The following is a 20730-nucleotide window of genomic DNA, read 5'->3' as shown; positions in this document are numbered from 1 at the left end:
GAAAGCAGGGACTTATTGAACCTGTAAGTTATTTGTCTTTAGTTTTCTTTTTTTTTTTTTTACATATCTTACTCTCAGATAAACTCTTTTGTATCTTTCATCCAGTGTAAGAGTGTTGTGTTAGGAAGACTCAGGTTATGGGAGGGCCTACTGTTACATTAAGTCATATAAATAACAGCCAATTAGATAACTGAGGACATACTGTGTATTAAGCACTATGCTACATGTTCTTAGCTACAGATTAAAGCTAACTCTCAGTAAAGCTTAAATATATGGGCAAACAATTGCAACACGGTAATTTATGCAGTGACAGAAACATGAAGTAGGTAGAATGACAGTGAAAGGAACAGGTGACCAGATTGATTTGGAGACTTAGGGCTAGAGGGGAGAAATGCCTGAGAAGGGTTTTGGTTGGGAAATAGGAAGCTGTAACAACAGAAAAGAGGGGAGGCATTATTTGGAGTGGTTGAACAACCTAAACCCACTCTTGAGACAACTCAACAAAAGATAACAGCTCTTGGCTGGTTGAGTATGCCAAGAACGGTAGCGGGTATTTTAACATTTATTATTTTACATGTTATACCCATCATATAGGCAAAGATCATTTTCATCCGTTTCCAGAAGAGGAAGGGTTAAGTGACTTGCCCATAGCCACATGGCCAATAACATGAACTGGAAGATAAGTGATGCTGAGATCAATGGTTTTCAGATCATGTTCTGTAGAGCCGCACGAGTTTAGCTGTAAGGCTTCATCAGAATAAGGCAATCACTGCGCTTATTCAGATAATACCCACACACACACGCACACAAATGGCTGTAATTGAGTAAACTAGCGTCTTGGGGCTATACTCTGTAATTTAGTCAACATGGTAGATAACTGAAAATTGATTCTCCCAAGCACAACCTAAAATATCACAGCAAAGGAACAAAAGCATTCATATTTATTTCTATTTTGAACCAGCAGGTAGCCTGCTGCATTTGAAGGCCAAGGCAGGAATGTGGTTCCGAGATGGGTTACACCTGAATGCTGAATGCAATAGTGATGGCACTTCCTCCCAAAAGCGCAGGCAGCAGGAGGATTCCCGGCATTGTTATGTCAAGCCAGCCAGCAATGTTATGTCCATTTCTGAGGACTTGTGCCCAAGTCCTCAGCCACTGTTATTGCCTCAGTAAGTCCCTGCTGACAGCAAAGATAGACCTCCTGCTGCCAGGTGCTCCCACAGATAAAGTGGCTGTAATAACTGGTGGAGTCATCCGTGATGCACTTTTAATTGGATCGATTTCCTCTCAATTGTATAATCTTTAGAAATCAGATGCACGTTCATCATCAGAACAGGGGCTTTCTCCAGGTGTAAAGCACAAGACAAACTAGTCCAATATCATTTTAATTAGCACCTTTCCTATCTTTTGGCAGTTATCACAACAGAAGCCAAAAAAGCAACGCCACTACCACAACTCTTTTTTTTTAGTAGCTTGGCTTAGCAGATGTTGCTTCTGTGCAAGCAAAGTATATTCTTTGACTTGTCATTAGCCCTGCACCCAGAGTGCACAATACATTGCTTGGTAAACACCAGAGCCTAAGGAACCTTGTCACAAAGTCCCTCACCCACCTCTGGTCTTCCTAAAGGCACAGGTTTCTTTTCTGAATTTTAATTGTAAGGATAAAGCAGATGGTGGATGCTGAGTTTAGAACATGGTATTGGTGACAATAGACCTTGAGGGGTGATTCTGTATACATGTATGTGGGAGTAAGTTTTGGATTATCTCTACATAATGGTGCTTTTTGCTGAATGGTGACCTAGGTAGATTCATACTGTTCTCAAAAAATGCAGTGTCAGGTCTGGAAGCAAAGCAGCAAGGCACACCTTATCCCTCCCCTCCCTTCCCCTCCCAAATCTCAGATTCAATTAAAAGACATGAACACAAGTGATGAAGAAACAGTTATCAATTATTTAATGCTTGATACAGGGATGGAAATAAATCCCCTAACCAAAAATTATGCACTCACTTGGGGAAAATGCACAGTGAGGATCCAACAGTTTTGCTTTAGTAGTGAAACTGAGATGCGTCCACCTCCCCACGTTCTCAGCCCTGGCCTCTGTTGTAGTTCTGCAGATGGGTCAGCGGAGAGAGGTAACATGAAAAATGGATGCACTCTAGAGACAACTCGTTAATGTTTGCTGACTATAGTAGCCTTTATTTTTATTTCCATCTTCCTATGCTTTGACATAACTTTTGCAATCCATATGCTCCTTTAAAAGGCAAGGGACTCCCAGGCTAAAGTCTTCAACACCAACCAACAGGGGTCGATCCATTTTCTGCCCTGGATTCCTGGTCACACCTGCAATTAGAGACCAATCCAAGATATCGCAAACCCCTAGAGCCAGGAAAGTACTGCTTCCCGGTGGGGAGTGTGGAGCTCCTGTGGTGGCACTAAGCGAATGGTCTTTCAGACTGGTAAAGGTGGTCAGACCTGAGACACCACGTCACAGGGATGGGACATCTGAAGTGTCACAGAAAGGTGAAGTAGGTCCCACTGCAGCGTGCGCACTAAATGTAGCAAGTTAAAGGGAAAGTGCCACCAATGGAGCATGTTAGAACAGGAAGGAAGGAAGGAAGGGACCAGAGTTACCAAAGCCAAAAGAGGGGGAAATCAACAAGGACTCAATACAAGGGACAATTTCAAATACAGGGGCAGAAGGCTCTCTACTGAAGCCTTGGAAGGGCCTACGCTCTAATCAAATGTCAGCTAACCTCAAATCACATGCCCTATGGGGGATACTGCATCTGTTAAAGCTCTAAACTTGAGAGGAAATAATACAAATTAAAACAAAACAACAACAACAAAAACAACGCTAAAAGACAGAGCTTCTAAACTTCTAGGACTAGCCAGTGGGAATCAAGACACAGGCCAAGTCTACTTTACAGTACCGCCAATAATCAAGGGATAAGGGAAGGGTAGGTGATTGGGGAGCAGAAGAAACGGATATTCCCCAGCCCCTAAGGGGTAGAGTATCTTCTCAGATGGTAGCTGTAAATCTTGATGCAATGATCCCAACAGTCCAAGACCAGCAGCTGCCCCTTTGGGGTGAGGGCAATGCCCACCGGACAGGTGAGCCCCTCTCGAATAAGGATGCTGTAGCCCCCACCCTTGGGGAAATGGAGGATTTCCTTGCGACTGCTGTCAGCCACAATGAGATCACCACGGGCGTCTACACACATGCCCGTGATGCAGCGGAAATCCTCATTCTCCGAGAAGAAGTGGCTGATCTGGCGACCCAGCTGCCCATCGGGGCCCACGGAGCCGATGGAGAAGCCGCCCTCCAGGTGGTGCTCGTTCTGCCAGTTATTCAGGTTGAGGCCGAGGCCCTGGGTGAAGTAGACGGTGCCTTCTGCGTCACAGGTGACAAACTTGGGCCGCACGGCGCTGCAGAGGCAGCTGTGTTTGACCACCCCCGCGCCTCGGTCAACGGTGAAGCACCAGAGCTTTCCACCTTCCACGTCGGTTACCACAAACTGGCCGGATGGGAGGGCCGTGATGCCCCAGGGTTTGCTCAGCTGGCTCCGCTGACAGGCCACACAGTGGCCCTCCAAGGTGTATACCTTGAGCGAGTTGTCGTAGCTGTCAGTCACGCCGATCAGCCCGTGGCAGTTCATGGCCACTGACAGAGGAGTGAGGTTGGGCAGGTCGGCCCCAAAGAAGCTCAGCACAAAGCTGTCCATGGCGCTGGGGCTGCGGCGGATCTCCTTCAGAAAGCCTTTGCGGGTAAAGACTTGTATGCGGTAGTTGCCGCGGTCAGCAACCAGCACCTCGCCTTGAGCAGTCACGTAGAGACTGACCGGGAGGTTGAACATGCCCGGGGCGCTGCCTTTGGCCCCCATCTTCTTGAGAAAGAGGCACTGCTGGATGTTGGCCGCGGGGTCGGAACCCCACTGCTTGGCAGGCGAGGCCCTGGGGCTGGCCCCCACGTCCTCGGGGCTCACGTCCATCTCTCTAAACCTAACTGAGGCAGGGGCGGCAGAGGCCGCCGCCTCCATGGCCCACGAGTCTTCCATGTTGACCGTCCGGGGCTTCTTGACCGCCTGCCCGATCTGGAGGGGGCCGACGTGGCCGACCTTGAGGAGCTCCACGTCCTGCAGGGTGAGCTCCCGGGGCAGGCCGGCCATGAGCTCGGGCTCCTCCTCGTCGGCCAGCTCTTCCAGGAGCGCCACGTCGGCCTGCTTGATCTTGGCCAGGAAGTAGTCGCAGTGGGACACGGCCTGCACCTCGGCGATGTTCAGCAGGTAGCTCTGCTCCTCCACCACCTGACTGTTGGACTTCTCCACCTCGGCCAGCGAGCCCGTGAAGAACTTCCGGGAGCGAGCCAGCTCTTCCTGGACCCTGCGTTCCTCGTGCCCGTACTCCTGGAGGACCGCCTTATACCGGGCCTGCAGGTCCTTGGAGACGCCTTCCAAGGCCACCTTCCGCCGCTGCAGCTCTCCCGCGAGCGCCCGCAGACGCGCCACCTTCCGGCCGAAGTCCCGCCGCCGCTCCTCCGCGGCCTCTTTGACGGGAAGCGTGCAGTGCCCCGGCGGCGGGTGGTCCGCCTCTCGGCAGGGCTCGCACAACACCAGGCCGCAGCTCCGGCAGAACTGCCGGGGCAGCCGCAGTCCGCAGGAGCGGCACATGGGCAGCCCCACCGCCTCGCTGAGCCCGGCCGTGTCGATGATCTTCAGCACCGTCAGGTTGTCCGTCAGCTGGGTCAGGCTGGTGATGAGGGTGATCTTGCTGCATAAGGGACAGCGGACGCCGTTGATGCTACTGGCCAGGAGCTTCTCCAGGCACTGGCAGCAGATGGTGTGGCCGCAGTGCAGGAGTTTGGGCCGCAGCTGCTCCTCCGTGAAGGACTCCATGCAGATGGGGCATTCCAGCACTTCCCGCAGGGCGTCTGGGTTCAGGAGAGAGGCTGCAGCCGCGGCCATGGCTCTTCTTTCCAAGGGGCCTGCTAGCACCACCCAGGACTGAACGGCCGAGTGTTCATGCTCTGGAGGGACAAACCCTGCTAAAGAGAAAAAGAAGCCATTATTCCACTGTCTCTGTGAGTTCATTCACTCAAGAAACATGTAGTGGATCGTGACCATCACTCATTTAGTCATTGACTGGAGTGGAAGGGGAGACTGGGGAATGATTATAACAAGTCTTCAGAGCCAAAATGAGACCGTGGAACTTCATTCTGATGAACACAGAGAAACAGTGCATGTTTTGGAGCAGGGAACTGATATGATCAAAGCTTGAATGGAGTGGGGGAAAAGGGAGAGAAACTACTTTAGAAGATACTGCGAAATTGCCTGGTGAAGGTTCCGGGCAGCCTGAACTAGGGAGCAGGTTGTGGAAATGGAAAGAAGATGCCTTTGAGCGATATGCCATAAGCACGATCACTAAGATTTGTTAGCCAAGTGGACTGGGGTGGGAAGAGGTGGAGCTAAGAAGGCCAGAGACTCAAGCCTGGATGATCTGAGAACTGGTAGTGCCTTATCAGGACAGTTTATTTTTGGTATGAAACACGCCCCCACCCCCACCCCCCAAGCAGTACCTGCCATGAATTCTCCCACCCTCCTCCATCCACATATGCTCCTGAAGTAGAACCACAGACATCCCAGTGCTCTGCAGCATTATGTCAGTGTCAGTTTATACCCCAAAAGTAGAATGAACAGATCCAGCAAGGCGAAGCACAAGGATAAATCCAGCCCTTCTTAAATGCAAATCCTACAGCTGCACCTGTGCGGCCTTGTGATCTGCAGATGGTCAGCCATCAAGGAGGAGGAGGAAGAAGAGGAAGAGGAGAAGCTAGCTTGGTTTTGAAGGCAATGCAGCAAGCTGAAGAAAGCTTTGCAAATGGCATCAATTCTTTCTCCACCCATAGGGGAGTCTGTGTGGAGATGAATATTACAAATTGTCCCCCGTATTTAGCTTTGCATCACAGTCTGACAGATATTCAGGAGCGGCCATGAAGTATTTGTCTAAGGTCTATCCAACCTCCCTGAAATCCCATTTTCCTTCTACTGGAAGAGAAAGACTATACATCTAGTGCCTACTATATGCTAGACATCAGGCTAGATGCTCCATATCTGTGAGTGCACCCAGGTGCTCAGTCATGTCTGACTCTGTGACCCCATAGGCTATATAGCTCACCAGGTTCCTCTGTCCATGGAACTTTCCCGGCAAGAATACTGGAGCTGGTTGCTATTTCCTCCTTTGAGGGATCTTCCCAACCCAGGGATCGAACCTGTGTCTCCTGCATTGGCAGGCAGATTCTTTACCACTGTGCCACCTGGGAAGGCCCAGATGCTCCATATACTTAATCTCATTTAATCTTCATAATGACCCTGGGATGCAGGTACTATTTTTATTACCATATTTTACAGATGAGGAAACTAAGGCTCAGAAAAACTGGCTCAGGGTCACATGGTGCAAATATGGGGGAAGCATGCAGAACCGATACCTTTGTTTAACCCAACATTACTTCAAGCTTTTTCTTTTCCTGTCACATAACACTTATTAATATTGGTATCTAGACCATACTCTGAGAAGTGCTGCCTTATAGCATATAATTTTCTCCACAATTAATAAAGAATGAGGTTTAGCTGCCATAGAGTGGGTTAGATTGATTTATTAGTTGAGTGACCCACTCCCACACACCAGCCTGGCAACCTATTATAACTCAAATCCGTGCCTCAACAAAAATAACACATCACCACCTATCATGAACCTAAAAGGTCTCATGTGAACATCTGATGCTGTAAATGCTAAATACTTAAATGTCATGGGTCTGGGTGCAATAGTATAGAAATACAGATAGAAACCTCAACTCAGGATCCATGCAAACCTCCTCAATTCTAAACCAATAGCTTCAGCGCTCTCTTTCATCATCTGGGACAACAGACTGAGGGCAACATTTGGTATTTGGATTCCGAGCATGTTACCTCACAATGCACGGGGGCATCTGTTCTTCTCAGAACTGGCACTGCAGATCAGCTAATTAAACAAGTCTGCCAACTTGTAAAAATACCAGCACATTCTTTCTCCAGTTTTCTGAAATATCATACCACCTCCTTCAATTAAAAAGCTTCCTGCCTCCCTCTTCAAGCCATACACTTAAAAAAATGAATCTACTATGCCCACGTCTATGTCCCAAAATATCTCAGCTGTCTGCAGCTCCACCAGGCTCTCTGAGGCAGAAGAGAATGTCAAGGATTCCTTTCCTAAAGCTGCCATGCTTTGCCAGGAAGCATGAAGTCCCATCACTAAAGCATCAGGCATGGAGATAGCCTCAGACCTGGAAAAGGCCTGAACCATGTCTTGGGAGCTTGAGAACACTGCTTTCAGCAGGAGCCTTGTCTGAATCGCAGCTATGTGACATGCGGATACAGCTCTCTCTTCCAGAAGGATACACTTTGTTAAAACCAAAAGGAATTTAGATGGGAAGTCAATTTGAACTCAATTTCCCTTGAAAAGATGTACCTGTGAAAAGAACTATCTTATCATCCCAAGTCTTTAAGTTAGCTGCCCATTTTCTGCCAGTTGTGAAATCTAAAACCAATCAGTATGAACCCTCAACCTGTTATTTATAATTCTGGCTGCCTTCCTGATACTATGAATGTATTTCCGGTTGTGCACTTTGTACTGTCAACTCCTGACCCATCACGGTCACTTCATCTCACCTCAGCTTACCCCACCCCCCAACTAATTTCTTTGATCTCCTGATTAATACTGCACACCGCATAGTGATATTAGCCTAGCTCTGATTCAGCACCAGATGAGAATCTACCCCTTAAGCTGTTTTTGCTCCAGCTGCCCTAAGACTCAGGAAAATTCTGTAGTCAAACCCTGGCTGCTTTTGGCACCACCAGCCTTTCCCAGTCCATGATATAAATAACAAGGGGAGCAGAATAATAACAAAAAACCCATGAACCTTGAAGTCAGACAGAACTGGGATCAAATCAGCATGTCATTCACAAGTTGTGGGCCAGGAGGCAAGTTATTTAACCTCACTAAACCTGCTCTCTTGCTTTATAAGAAGGTTATTGTGATAATTAGGGATAATGCATATAAAGTGTTTAGCCTGGAAACTGGTAGGTATGCAATGAAAAATTGCTCTTATAATTTTAGTAACAATCAGAACACTATTAACATTAGTACCAGGATGAACAAAGCATTCAGTTTACAAACTGCATTGGAAAGGATGACGAATCTTTACTGTTATGGCATATAAAGGCACATAAAGATTGCTAGTGAAGCATTCAGCTCTGAAGGAATTTGATTTGAGGACACTAGATATCCATGTCAGAAACTGATGGGCATGTGAATTCACAACTTCCTTGTGCAGAAAATTCCAAGAGGGGTATACAATTAACTGTGCAATAAATAATAGTTTTTTAGTAGTAGCAGGAGCAGCGGTAGTGGCTACTAGCCAATGAGAAGGAATGAATAGGCACTTTTCAAAAGGTGACAGGACCCAAGATATCGGATAATACATTCCAAAAATTAAAATTCTGAACCTTCCCTGGAGATTGTTTTCACTGATCTCAGAATCAAAGGATTCCAGATGACCTTCAAATCTCCATCCAATGCTTGAATACCTACCATGAGACAGTGTCTATTCCCTATACCTCTGTTAGCCCCTTGGGGTACTTAGGCTATGAACAAAACTGGAGGACTTTAAGCAATTAATTAAACAACAGACCTTCACTGAGCACATACTATGAGTCCAGCTCCATGAAAACACTGGGGTACAATTTTGAGCAAGAATAGAATAGACAGGAACAGAGCTCTTCACATAGAAACTAGAAAACATGTGAAACTACCTGCACTTTCTCTGACAGGACATAAAAGTTCATCCTATTACTAATATGCTCCCCTGGTTTGGGTTTTTTGCAAGGCTTTCACATTTCCTTTCATGACAGCTTTATAAACCTTATTTATTCCTCCAGCTTGAATTGACTGCTTATCAAGTGCATAATGGTCACTCTCCAGGAGTGGCTAGCAGGGCTGATGTTCAGAAAGTCAGTGAGGTGTTCATCTGACACTCACCCAGTTCTTTGTAGAGGAGAGGATTCTGAATGTCAGATTACTCAGGGCATTTAAGGTACCTGCCAACAGCTAAGATAAACTCCACAAGTAGGTACTTACAGGGAAATGCAAGCATGACCCCACAGCTACACCTGTCTGGGACACACAAAACAACCCAGAAGGACATGTCTGTGGGAAAGAAAACTCTAGTTAAAGCAGGTCAAAGGCAGGTTCAATCAATAATGGAGTCTGCTGGAAAAACACTTGTCTGTCTTACTGTCCTCCAAAACTGTAGGACTGAGAAATGATTTCTGCATCTTCGGGTGATGCAAGGAATATAGGACAAGGGGAAAGTCAGCAGTCTTTTCGGGGAACTTCCAATTCATTTCAACCCACTCAACTCTGAGCCCCTTTCTCTGCATATAACACACACCCATTTAATCATGAGGTTTTGATGAAAGGATCAGGAAGCGGATCCTGGGAAAGGTACAGGAGGGGAGGGGAATTTGTGGGAGGCTGGAGGGGGTTGCTTAGGTTCACAGATTTGGCAGAGCTACACTCAGTCCCCTCTGGCATCAGCTTCCTCTCATAATTGCTACCTCTCAAAGCACCATTCACTGAAAGGCAGGCACTTTTTACAAATTACCTCTTGTCATCACTATGTGACATATGTTATTCCTCTTTTTAAATAGGAAACCAGGCTCAAAGAAAAGCAACCTGCCCAAGGTCTCAAAGCTACTAAGCAGTAGAACTAAGATTCACATCCAGGTGTGTCAACTCCCAGCCGTAAGAAACACACCTACTCAAAAGATGTATTACAGTTTTCTAGCTGATTACACTACCATTAGTTCTAGGCACTCTGGCTGAGAGGTTGGTAAAGACACCTAGGAATGGCTTTTTAAATCTAACTGTTCTACTCGAAGGAACTAAGGGAGGTAAAGTCACAGAGGCAGCACATGAGTATGCATGGACAATGATCCACTTCAAGGGCCTGGTAAACTTTTGACCACCAACCACTCTCCAGAGGGCTCTTAAGTTTTGGAAACACCTTCCTACTAAAACTAGTATGATGTAACTTGTGAGTCAGATAGATCTGGACTCACATCCCTGCTTTGCAATTTGCTATGGAGCCTTGGGTAAATCATTCAACCTGTTCATTTTTTTCATCTGTAAAATGTAGAATAGCACCTGGATTGTTAGCAAGACCATCGGTGGGATTAACTGAGATAATGCACACTCAATAACTGGTAGTTATTTGTGTTTTCAATAGATTGATGTTGATAAGAGCAAGTACTTGCCCATGAACACCTACTAAATTAGCAGCAGAGGAAGGATTTTGAACTTCAGATCTCTGATTCCCAGACTGACTCAGTTTCCATTACACATCTTCATTGGGGGTTTGCATGGATATTCCAGCTAAGTCTCTGGTCTTCCCATGCAGTCCTACTCTGTTTCTGAACTGCAGCTAGTCCTCGAGCTGACAGAGCAAATGTTGTTATTCTGTCCCAAGGGAAAGAAGCCCATGAGAGATCATTCAGAACAGGAGTTACTTTCCAGAGTATGGGTGCCATCAGTCTCGGCCCCTGCTGTGAAGTGATTTTTTTTTTTTTCAAGCCAAAGGCCTCCATACCTCATCCTCTAGTTTCTTGCACCTCATCCTGTCTGCCAACAATAAGCTCCTCTCCTTATGTACCCACAGGTCCTGGTCTAAGAGCAAATCAAGAACAAAGTCCAGGGTTACTCCCTACCCAGTCAGATGGATTTATTCCCTTTAGAGTTCAATTTGATAGTGATACAGACTGGGCAGTCCTTTCATGAAACAGGAATGAGCTGAGGTAGATACAGTAAGACTAAGCAGGTCCCAGCAAAGAAAAAGCAAGGAAAGAAAGAATATACCAGATTACAGAGATCTGAATATGAGCCTACTTTTGCCATCTCTAGCTATGGAACCTTAGACAAGCCACTGCCTTAGCCTTAGTTTCCTTACATGTAAAACTGAATACTGTAGCTTGCTTAGTAGGGCCGTTATGAAAACTGAGTAAAGGAAGCAGATATGAAAGTTAAAAAGTAGTAAATCACTATGCACTTACTATGCACCATACACTAAGCATTCTAATTCACTTCATTATAGATTACATCACAGTCATCTATGACATAGGTCCTGTTACTAAACCCGTTTTGCAGATGAAGAGCCAAGCATGGGGAGTTTAAGTAACTCACCAAGATCACACAATCAGAAAGAGATAGAGTCAAGATCTGAATCCAGGATCTGTGACTCTAGAGTAGAGTTCCTCTGCTTTGGCACTGTTGACATTTTGGGCCGTATATTTCTTTTGTTGTGGAGGCTGTTCAGTGCACTGTAGGCTGTTTAATAGTATTCCTGGTGTCTACCTGTTAGGGGCCGGTAGTACTCCACACCCCAAATGTGACAACCGAGAATGTGTCCAGACATCGCCAGATGCCCCCTGGGGGACAAAACCACTGCCAGTTAGGAACCATTTCTTTAGAACTTGGCACAGGACTAAATGCTGAATGCATCTGATATCCCTTTTTCTTGTCTCCCAGTTCAAACATCTCATTCACAGAGCCACTGTAATGAACCTTCTGTAGAATTAATTCTGTCTACTTATATAACTGATAAGGAAAATAAGACCTGACATCATGTTCCACTCATCCCCTGGAGGTCTCGCACACTCTCTGTCACCACAGCTTGGAGGGACAGGCAAAGAAGAGCTTGGGCAGATGACCTTGAATAGTCATCCTGCTTTATGACTGGCCATTCTCTTCTCCCCTGAAGCCAACCACTTTCAGTGGGTCCATGTTCAGGGTGGAGTGAGTAGTCACACCATGGCTGCCTCATGATGAGGTGAAGTGAAGGTCACTCAGTTGTGTCCAACTTTTTACAACCCCATCGACTATACAGTCCATGGAATTCTCCAGCACAGAGTACTGGAGTGGGAAGCCTTTCCCTTCTCCAGGGGATCTTCCCAACCCAGGGATCGAACCCAGGCCTCCCGCACTGCAGGCGGATTCTTTACCAGCTGACACACATGATGAGGGATGTCTGGTTAACAAGTGAGGGAGATTCTGCCCCTTGCAGGGAAACTCAGGTTCCATTAAGAATCCTGACTGCAAAGGGTGACGACTTCTTTGCTGAATCCCTGAACTCGGCGTAACTTCACACACTCATAGACAGTTTCATACATTGCTTCTAGGTCTTTGGGTCCCCAGAACTCCTTTTGCTTCCTATACAGAGACTTCAGGAAAATTCCTTTCGCAATCCAAGACACCAATCCATAACTCTATTCAGTCTCTTAATTCTACAGACCAACCAGTACCTCTCCACCCCACCGTTCCACTCTTGCTAAATCTTGTTCTCAACTCTCCTCTAAGAATCCCAGCCTTTGGGGCTCTTCACTGCAACCCCCACCAACTCCTCCCTCATGTGTCCCGGAATCCCCCAGACAAAGACCCTTTCATCTATTTCCAAGTCGCTGCAGCCTTGAGCCCTGCATCGCAGTTAAACACCCGATCCCACACCTCAGATCTGTGCTCTCCCTCAGTCTGAGCCCCCACCCTCTGGGTGCCATCAGGGACCCTGCCCCCCTTCCCACCCCCAAACCTTGCTCCTTCCTTTTTTCCCCACCCATGTCATGTGTCGCTTCAAACCTCAGGCAAATCTCTTCTTCCTGCTGAAGAGATCTTGCTTCTCGCTGATCCCTTCAAGAACTCAGCCCCTCGATCTTCCTCAGATTCCACTCTGGGAAAACGCTTCCTCCTCGGCAATTAGACTAGCCCCGGACTCTGCTCCCTCTGATCTCAGATCTCACCCCGCTCAAAGCCTACTGCCCCCAGACTTTCTCAAATCACCTGAGATTCTGCATCCCGAATCTCATCAAGGCTCCCCAATCCCTTCATACTGCCGAGATTCTGCACCCCTGATCCCCCCAGGATCCTCAGGTCCCCTCCCATCTCTCAGATGCTGCACCCGTCTCTCCCCAGGGCCCCACATTACCTCATACCTCCCGAGATGCTGCACCGCGAATCTCTGACCCCTCGCTCCCCTCCCGGGCTGCATCTCCTCGGAGCTCCTCAGCCCCCGCGAGTTCGCCCCGAGCCTGCCTCTAGCTACCCACCCCCGGCGCCCCTCCCCACATACACCCACCACGGTCCTGCCCCTCAGATCCGGTCCCCCAGACTCTGCAACTGTGGCGTGGACCGACCGCTGCACGCCGTCTCAGCCCATCGTCGCGCCGCTCGGCCACCGCCCGCGACTCCGGCCGCTGTCCCGCATCCCCCACCCTCCATCCCGCCCCCTACCTGACCGCCCGCGGCTCCGGCGCGTCGCCCGCTGCCGGCCCACCGGCCCGCCGCCCTCTGCGCACGCGCCAACGTGCGCCTCTTGGCGGGCGCCAATTCGCAGAGCTGCCTGTCCGTCACCTCGCCCCGCCCCCCCACCCCGAGGCATGCTGGGGGTTGTAGGCGGGCGGACCGGAGCTCGCGGCCCAAAGGCCAGGTAGAGGTGGGCTAACCCCCGCAAGGAACTAGGTGTCTTGGGGACACGTATTTCAGCTTCCTGTCCCCGTTGTACGGTTAAAGAAACCGAGGCCCAAGTTCACTCAGCAAGTCGGGAGCTAAATCGGAACTCGACTGTCTGAGTGCAGTCTGTGTCAACCCCTTTGCTAAACTGTAGCCTCCAGGAGTGGTCCTCAGCCAAGCCTTGGCATCTCTCAGAGATACCTCTCTCCACTTCAGCTTTGCCACCTGAGAAATGGGCCAAGGAAAGACCACAACGTCCACTCTGGGGCAAGCACAGAACCTGGCTGCGCTTAGAAACATAGTGCTTTGGGGCCCTTCTCCCGGTGATACAGTGCAACCTAGAGATAAGCTTATCTGATGAGCAAATTGCCTTTATGAAGGATTCCTACTCCTGCTCAGCTGGGAGGCCAACAGGGGAGGTAGACAGGAACATTCTCTGCAATCTCTATCCCTGTAGATTGAAGCTTCCCAGGAGCCTAAACCCAAGTCTAGTTTTGGGGCAGCTGAAAAGGGGAAGAGTCTTTACAGGTGAGAAATGGTCTAGCCTGTTGGCTGGCAAGGACCTGTAGCCCCTGGATAATTTGGGGTCAGCCACAATCCCTGGCAGCTCAGCGGTAAAAACTCTCCTAGCTATGCAGGAGAGACAGGTTCAATCTCTGGGTCTGGAGGATCCCCTGGAGAAGAAAATGGCAGCCCACTCCAGTATTCTAGCCTGGGAAATCTCATGGACAGAGGAGCCTGGTGGGCTACAGTCCATGGGGTTGCAAGAGTTAGACACAACTTAGCAAGTAAACCACTACTGCCACCACCACAGGTTCCTGTGGGTGACTATACAGTATAGCTTAGGAATAGGAAGAGGTTGGAAGGAGGATGGGCTTGGATTTGACATCCAGGATTGGTAAAGTGACCCTTCACAATGAAAAAGCAACAACCACAAACAGTAACAAACCTAAATGTTGTGCTGCCATCAACCCCTTCACATGCACAGTTCACTTAGTCTTCCCAATGACCCTGTGAGATAAGCAACTGATGCCCAGGTGATTCAGATAACATGGCCCCATATTCATAAGCATAAAGCCCAGATTGGAACCTGATTCTAAGAACCCCGCCTCTTAACCATGACTACTCTCTCTGCCCATTTCTTTATTTCTAAGTGAAAATGAGGTTTGCTGTAGGATTAACTGAGGTTATTAATATATAGCGGTTTGCATTTAATTAAGGGTATGCTCACAGCATGCTCAGCGAGTACTTGCAAGTTGATAATTTCTCACAAAGCATATACCAGGTTGGGCTTTAATTACCCACTTCCCTGCGGTTGTCACCAGTCAGCTGTGATCTCCCTGAAGGACAATGCCTGTTTGTTGTCATATCTGTTAGCACTGTGCCTAGCATGTAGAAGTTGCTGAGTGAGTCAGACTCAGAAATGTGACCTTAGCAAATCACATCCCATCTAACCTAAAGTTATTCTAGCTGCAAAATAACTCAATGGGGTCAATCGAATAAGAGTGGACTGTTTTTTGAACAGCAGCAATATACCAGGCACTCCATAGATATTGTTCTTTGTCACAATTAATCTTCTCAACAATGATTCAAGTAGGCATCAGTTACTTTATCTTACAAAAGAAGCAACCAATGCTCAGCAAGATTAAATGACTTGTCTACAGTCACCTTCTGGGAAGGAACAGGGCTGGAGTACAAACCCAGGTCAGTTAGGCCCATGACATGCTACAAACCTCTGTCCAAACACTACCCACACCAACTTACTTTCTATCTTATTAAGTAAGTTTTGTTTTTAAGCCTCAAAAGAGAGGAGAAGTGATATTTAGAAATGTCAGCTTTAAAAATATTCATGACCTAAAAATTGAGAGCTATATTTTACTTGGTGGGAACTTTAGGACTTCAGGCCCAGGAGACAGTATCTCAAGAGATCCTGAATGAACTTCCCCTAAGATGGGAGAGGAAGAGCCAGGTTATATAGAAGTTTTACAGCAAAGGGCAGGTAGTCTGAACATCAAAAGATTATTGGTAATTAAAGACAAGCAGATATCCCAAGTTAAGGAATTTAGGAATTCCTATTCCTATACATGGGATGGAGAGGGAAATGGCAACCCACTACAGTATTCTTACCTGGAGAATCCCATGGACAGAAGATTTTGGTGGGCTTGCATGAGTCCATGGGGTCACAAAGAGTCAGACAGGACCAGGCGACTAAACCAAAACAAAACAGCATACCTGGGAAGATGCAAGAGTCTGAACTCACTGAAATCATCCCTTTCATATGCATCTCAGCAGGGCAACCCACTCCAGGATTCTTGCCTGGAGAATCCCATGGACAGAGAAGCCTGGCGGGCTACAGTCCATGGGGTCTCAAAGAGTCTGACAAGACTGAGCGGCTAAGCACACATTCCATTTCTCATTTATTCAAAGGCAAGTGGGGCAGTTGCTTGTCATTGTGACCCCAGAGCTTGGTCCTATTGAGGCAAAGACACTCAGGCGAGCTCTTCTGAGCAGCATTGCCAGTGAAAATGAGGGACTGCCCTCTGCCCTGGGTTTCTGCCACGTGGGAGACTCAGTGCAGCAGGTCTCACCAGATGAGAAGGAGCCGCTCTGTTCAGAAGCCTGCCATTCCTCTGCCAGTCACTCCGTTGCAGGTAGGGGAGGCAGGGGAGCTACTGTCAGACCGTTTCCTCCCAGCCTTGAGACCTCGCCTATACCCCCTCCTTAGACCAGGTGGGGAGTTAGCACCCTGTTTGATGAAAATCAGTTACAAGCCCATAGTCTCAATTCAGGACTCATCCTATTTTTATACTGACCTTGCCCCTATCATAGAGAGGAGCTAATAGTACTCCTGACAATCTGGGAGTGTAATCCAATTATGTGTTTGAAAAGCAAACAACAAAAACCTTTCTTTTCTCTTAAAAAACAAACAAACAAAAAAAAAACCTGTTGGCCTTAAAAAAATGTTTAAATTACTCACAAGTTAAACTAATTACCTTGCTTCCCACAAAAGTCTCCAAGTAAAATAAATATCCTGGGGAAATGCACTTATTTTAATCTTCTGGCTTTGCATATCCCTGACACATTATTAGTTTTCCACATACAGAGACATTTTAAAAAATACTGTTTGTGGTGTACTTTATTCAATATTTTACCATAACTTTTTTTTTTTTTCATTTAACATTCATATCACTTGTATTAGTTTCCTTGAGCTATTGTAACAGAGTCACAGACTGGGTGGGTTGAAACAGGGAAATGTAGTCTCTCACTGTTCTGGAGGCTAGAAGTCTGAAATCAGCGTGGCATCAGGGCAAGACTTTCTCTGAACTCAGCATTGTGGGGAACAAAATAAGATACAAATATTGAGTACTTTCATATTAGGATACTGCCTAATGTGCAGTGATGTTCATTGCATTGCATTTATTATTATTAGGTTTGCTTATTAAGTCCATCATTGTGCAGTGGAGGGCTTCAGAGTCAGACAAACCCGGGTTGGAATCCCAGTTCCACTCACCTGAAAGGTCATGTTGGGGAGCAGATTAAATGATTTGAAGTGATGTTTGGGAATTTGTTGCAACTGACAAACTGGGTAACCTTGGACAACTTACCTAGCCTTTCTGTACTTTGTTTTCAACCTTTGCAAAATGGGAATAATAGTAGTAGGTGGCATTGGTGGTGAAGAGCCCACCTGCCAATGCAGGAGACATAAGAGATGCAGGTTCAATCCCTGGGTTGGGAAGATCCCCTGGAGGAGGGCATGGCAACCCACTCCAGTATTCTTGCCTGGAGAATCCCCAGGGACAGAGGAGCCTGGCGGGCTACAGTCCATGGGGTCACAGAGTTGGACATCACTGAGTGACTAAGCATACATACACCTCATACTAATGTTGCAAATGGTAGATGATTTAATAGAGCTAAAGTTTTTAGAGCCCTACCTGAGTAAGTGTTCTGTGAACAATAGCTGTTATTGTCATTTTACTGTTATGACAAAAGGGTTTCCCTAGTAGCTGAGTCGATAAACAATCTGCCTGCAATTCAGGAAACTTAGGTTTGCTCCCTGGGTCAGGACAATCCCCTGGAGAAGGGAATGGCAACCTACTCCAGTATTATTGCCTGGAGAATTCCATGGACAGAGGAGCCTGGTGGGCTACAGTCCATGGGGTCACAAAGAGTCGGACATGACTGAGCGGCCAACACACACATTATGACAAAATGTTCTTTTTTCCTTCGCATGCTAGCAGCTGAATGCTGAGGTTAGATATAAACGCCTTGTTTATGGAAAGTAAAGTAGAAAATCTAAGTAATTAAAACTCTAATGCGTCCTAACCAATTTGTCTGAGTCTAGAGATTTATAACTGCTAGAATTTTCATGAAATAATGGAAAATTTTGTCTACGTATCTATATTACTTACACATATCACCGGATACCAAACTACCCCCAAACTCGTGTGCTTTAAAACAACACAGATTGCTCATCTCACAGGTTCTGTGCGTGAGGAATCTGAGCACAGCTGAACTAGATCTGCTTCATGGTCTCTCACGAGGCTTCAGTCAAGTTATTGACCAGGGCTGGGGTCTCAGCTGAAAGTTTTGGGAACGATCAGTCTCTAAAATCACTTGGTTGTGGCTGGACGAGGGCTTTCACTTCGTTGCTGGCGTTCTGGCTGGAGGCTGCCCTCGGCTCCTTGCCCCTCTGCTGCTAAGTCGCTTCAGTCGTGCGCGACCCCACAGACGGCAGCTCACCAGGCTCCTCTGTCCACGGGATCCTCTAGGCAAGAATACTGCAGTGGGTTGCCATTTCCTTCTCCTCCTTGCCCCAGGAGCCTCTCCAAAACAGCTTGTTTCATCAAAACCAGCAAAAGAGAGGTCACAGTCTTTTGTAACCTGATCACAGAAGTGGCACCTCTCAATGTTGCTGTACTCTGTTGGCTAAAAGCAAATTACTCAAGTGGAAGAGGTTATAACTGGCGGTGTGTATCAGGAGGTAAGATCATCACAGGGCGTCTTAGAGCCTCCATCCCTCTGACTCACCTCTCCCCCTCGCTCTCTCCTTTCCTCTCTCCCTCTCTCAGTCTTATTCTGCTTATGTGCATTTCTGTCCTTCCATCTGTCTGGCATTTATCTACTCTCTGCTGAAACTCTGACTCTAATCTCTGTCTGCCGTACTCTATCCTTGTGTATTTCTCAACCTAGCCTACACGCGATACCTAGGAGATGCTCAGTAAATGTTTGATTTAAATTTACAGCATAAAAGAGAATTTTTAAGGGGTCAACTTTATCCATCGCCTCAATATAATCCTTATGTTGGTTATATTTATGTAAATGTGAATATTTACCAAGTTCCTTTTTAATCTGTTCTTACATACTTGTGACTATGCTGGGTCTCCAACATTATTTTTTTTCTAATGTGGAATAATGTTTGAAATCATATAAACTGGCTCCATAGTAACTTGTCAAATTGACAAGCCCGTTTTTAACCATTTAACCATCACAAATAGGACCGTGTAAATGTCCTTACGCGGGGAGGTCTTGTGCTTTCCATTGTTTTGATTTATTTCCTGGTACTGATATGGGAACAGCTAGTTTAGGACTTTGAATCTTTATTTTAGCATAATATATACACTTCTATGCACTGACCAGACGGAGTTTGTAGTGCTCTGAACTTGTGTGGATTAAGTGTTGCTGAACCAAACCTGGGTCTGCTTGCCCATGGGCAATAAAGCCAATCTGCAGACACAGGGTTGTGGTGAAGCAAAGTGTAGTGTTTATTGCAGGGCATAGAGCAAGGGGTCCAGGTATCTGGTGTTCAAAAGTCTTGAACACCCCAGTGGGTTTCAGGGAAAGGTTCTTAAAGATAAAGTGAAGGAGGGGGTTGTAGGGCGTGTGATCAGCTTTGTAGGCATTCTTCTAATTGATAAGGTAATCTGGAGTCAATATCATTGGCTGTCTCGATTCAACCCATCTGGGGACTATGTGCTTGTGGGCAGCATGAAGTTAACTTTTTCCACCTGGGGGTAGATTTCAGTATCCGCAAAACAGCTCAAAGGATATGGCTCAGAATATTATCTATAGACCTTGAGGAGGAACTGCTTGACTTTGTTTAATGGCTGAATTATTATTTTGTCTTGCTTGACTGTTTTCCTTTCTTTCTGCATTCCCTCACTTCCCTGATTAAATTTACTCTTTGGAAATTGGAAGTGGTCAAGCAGGAGATGGCAAGAGTGAACATCAACATTTTAGGAATCAGTGAACTAAAACGAACCAGAATAGGCAAATTTAATTCAGATGACTGTTATGGCTACTACTGTGGTCAAGAATCCCTTGAAAGAAATGAGTAGCCATCATAGTCAACAAAATAGTCTGAAATGCAGTACTTGGGTGCAATCTCAAAAACGACAGAATGATCTCTGTTCATTTTCAAGGCAAACCATTTGATTTCACAGTAATCCAAGTCTATGCCCAATCCACTCATGTCAAAGAAGCTGAAGTTGAACGGTTCTATGGTGACCTACAAGATCTTCTAGAACTAACACCAAAGAAAGATGTTTTTTTCATCATAGGGGACTGGAATGCAAAAGTAGAAAGTCAAGAGATACCTGGAGTAACAGGCAAATTTGGCCTTGGAGTACAAAATGAAGCAGGGCAAAGGCTAACAGAGTTTTGCCAAGTGAACATGTTGGTCACAGCAAACACCCTCTTCCAAGAGAAGACTCAACACATGAACATCACCAGATGGTCAACACCGAAATCAGATTGGCTATATTCTTTGCAGCCAAAGATGGAGAAGCTCTATACAGTCAGCAAAAACAAGCCTGGGAGCGGACTGTGGCTCATGAACTCCTTATTGCAAAATTCAGACCTAAATTGAAGAAAGTAGGGAAAACCACTAGACAATTCAGGTATGACCTAAATCAAACCTTTTATGATTATACAGTGGAAGTGACAAACAGATTGAAGGGATTAGATCTGATAGAGTGCCTGATGAACTATGGATGAAGGTTCGTGAACATTCTACAGGAGGTGGTGATCAAAACCATCCTCAAGAAAAAGAAACACAAAAAAGCAAAATGGTTGTGTGAGGAGGCCTTACAAATAGCTGCGAAAAGAAGAGAAGCTAAAGGCAAAGGAGAAAAGGAAAGATATTC

The 20730-nt window shown here is 46.5% G+C and overlaps 2 protein-coding genes across 15 annotated transcripts in view; one reads left to right on the top strand and one right to left on the bottom strand.

Moving 5' to 3' along the window:
- The window catches only part of ASTN2 (astrotactin 2), a 989820-nt gene that overhangs the window by 753374 nt on the left and 215716 nt on the right, over positions 1-20730 (top strand). The gene's annotated exons all lie outside the window — the stretch shown is intronic.
- On the bottom strand, positions 1931-13418 carry TRIM32 (tripartite motif containing 32). Of its 12 annotated transcripts, none has more exons than XM_081576004.1 (3): positions 13215-13418; positions 3221-5042; positions 1931-2341 (listed from the first exon to the last, which is right to left on the bottom strand). In XM_081576004.1, exons 2-3 carry the CDS (start codon positions 4960-4962, stop codon positions 2287-2289), a joined length of 1797 nt encoding a protein of 598 aa, XP_081432130.1. In that variant the 5' UTR covers positions 4963-5042; positions 13215-13418; the 3' UTR covers positions 1931-2286. The 12 variants fall into 12 exon arrangements, with proteins under 12 accessions (XP_081432130.1, XP_081432133.1, XP_081432097.1 ...); XM_081576007.1 differs by having other exon boundaries at positions 3221-5039; XM_081575971.1 differs by having other exon boundaries at positions 13370-13418.

The sequence above is a fragment of the Giraffa tippelskirchi genome, chromosome 1, assembly GCF_054371585.1.
Source record: "Giraffa tippelskirchi isolate mGirTip1 chromosome 1, T2T-mGirTip1v1.2.pri, whole genome shotgun sequence".
NCBI classification, from domain to species: Eukaryota; Metazoa; Chordata; class Mammalia; order Artiodactyla; family Giraffidae; genus Giraffa; species Giraffa tippelskirchi.
The sequence above is the reverse complement of the archived record's forward strand: the minus strand, read 5'-3'. Positions and strand labels throughout refer to the sequence as shown.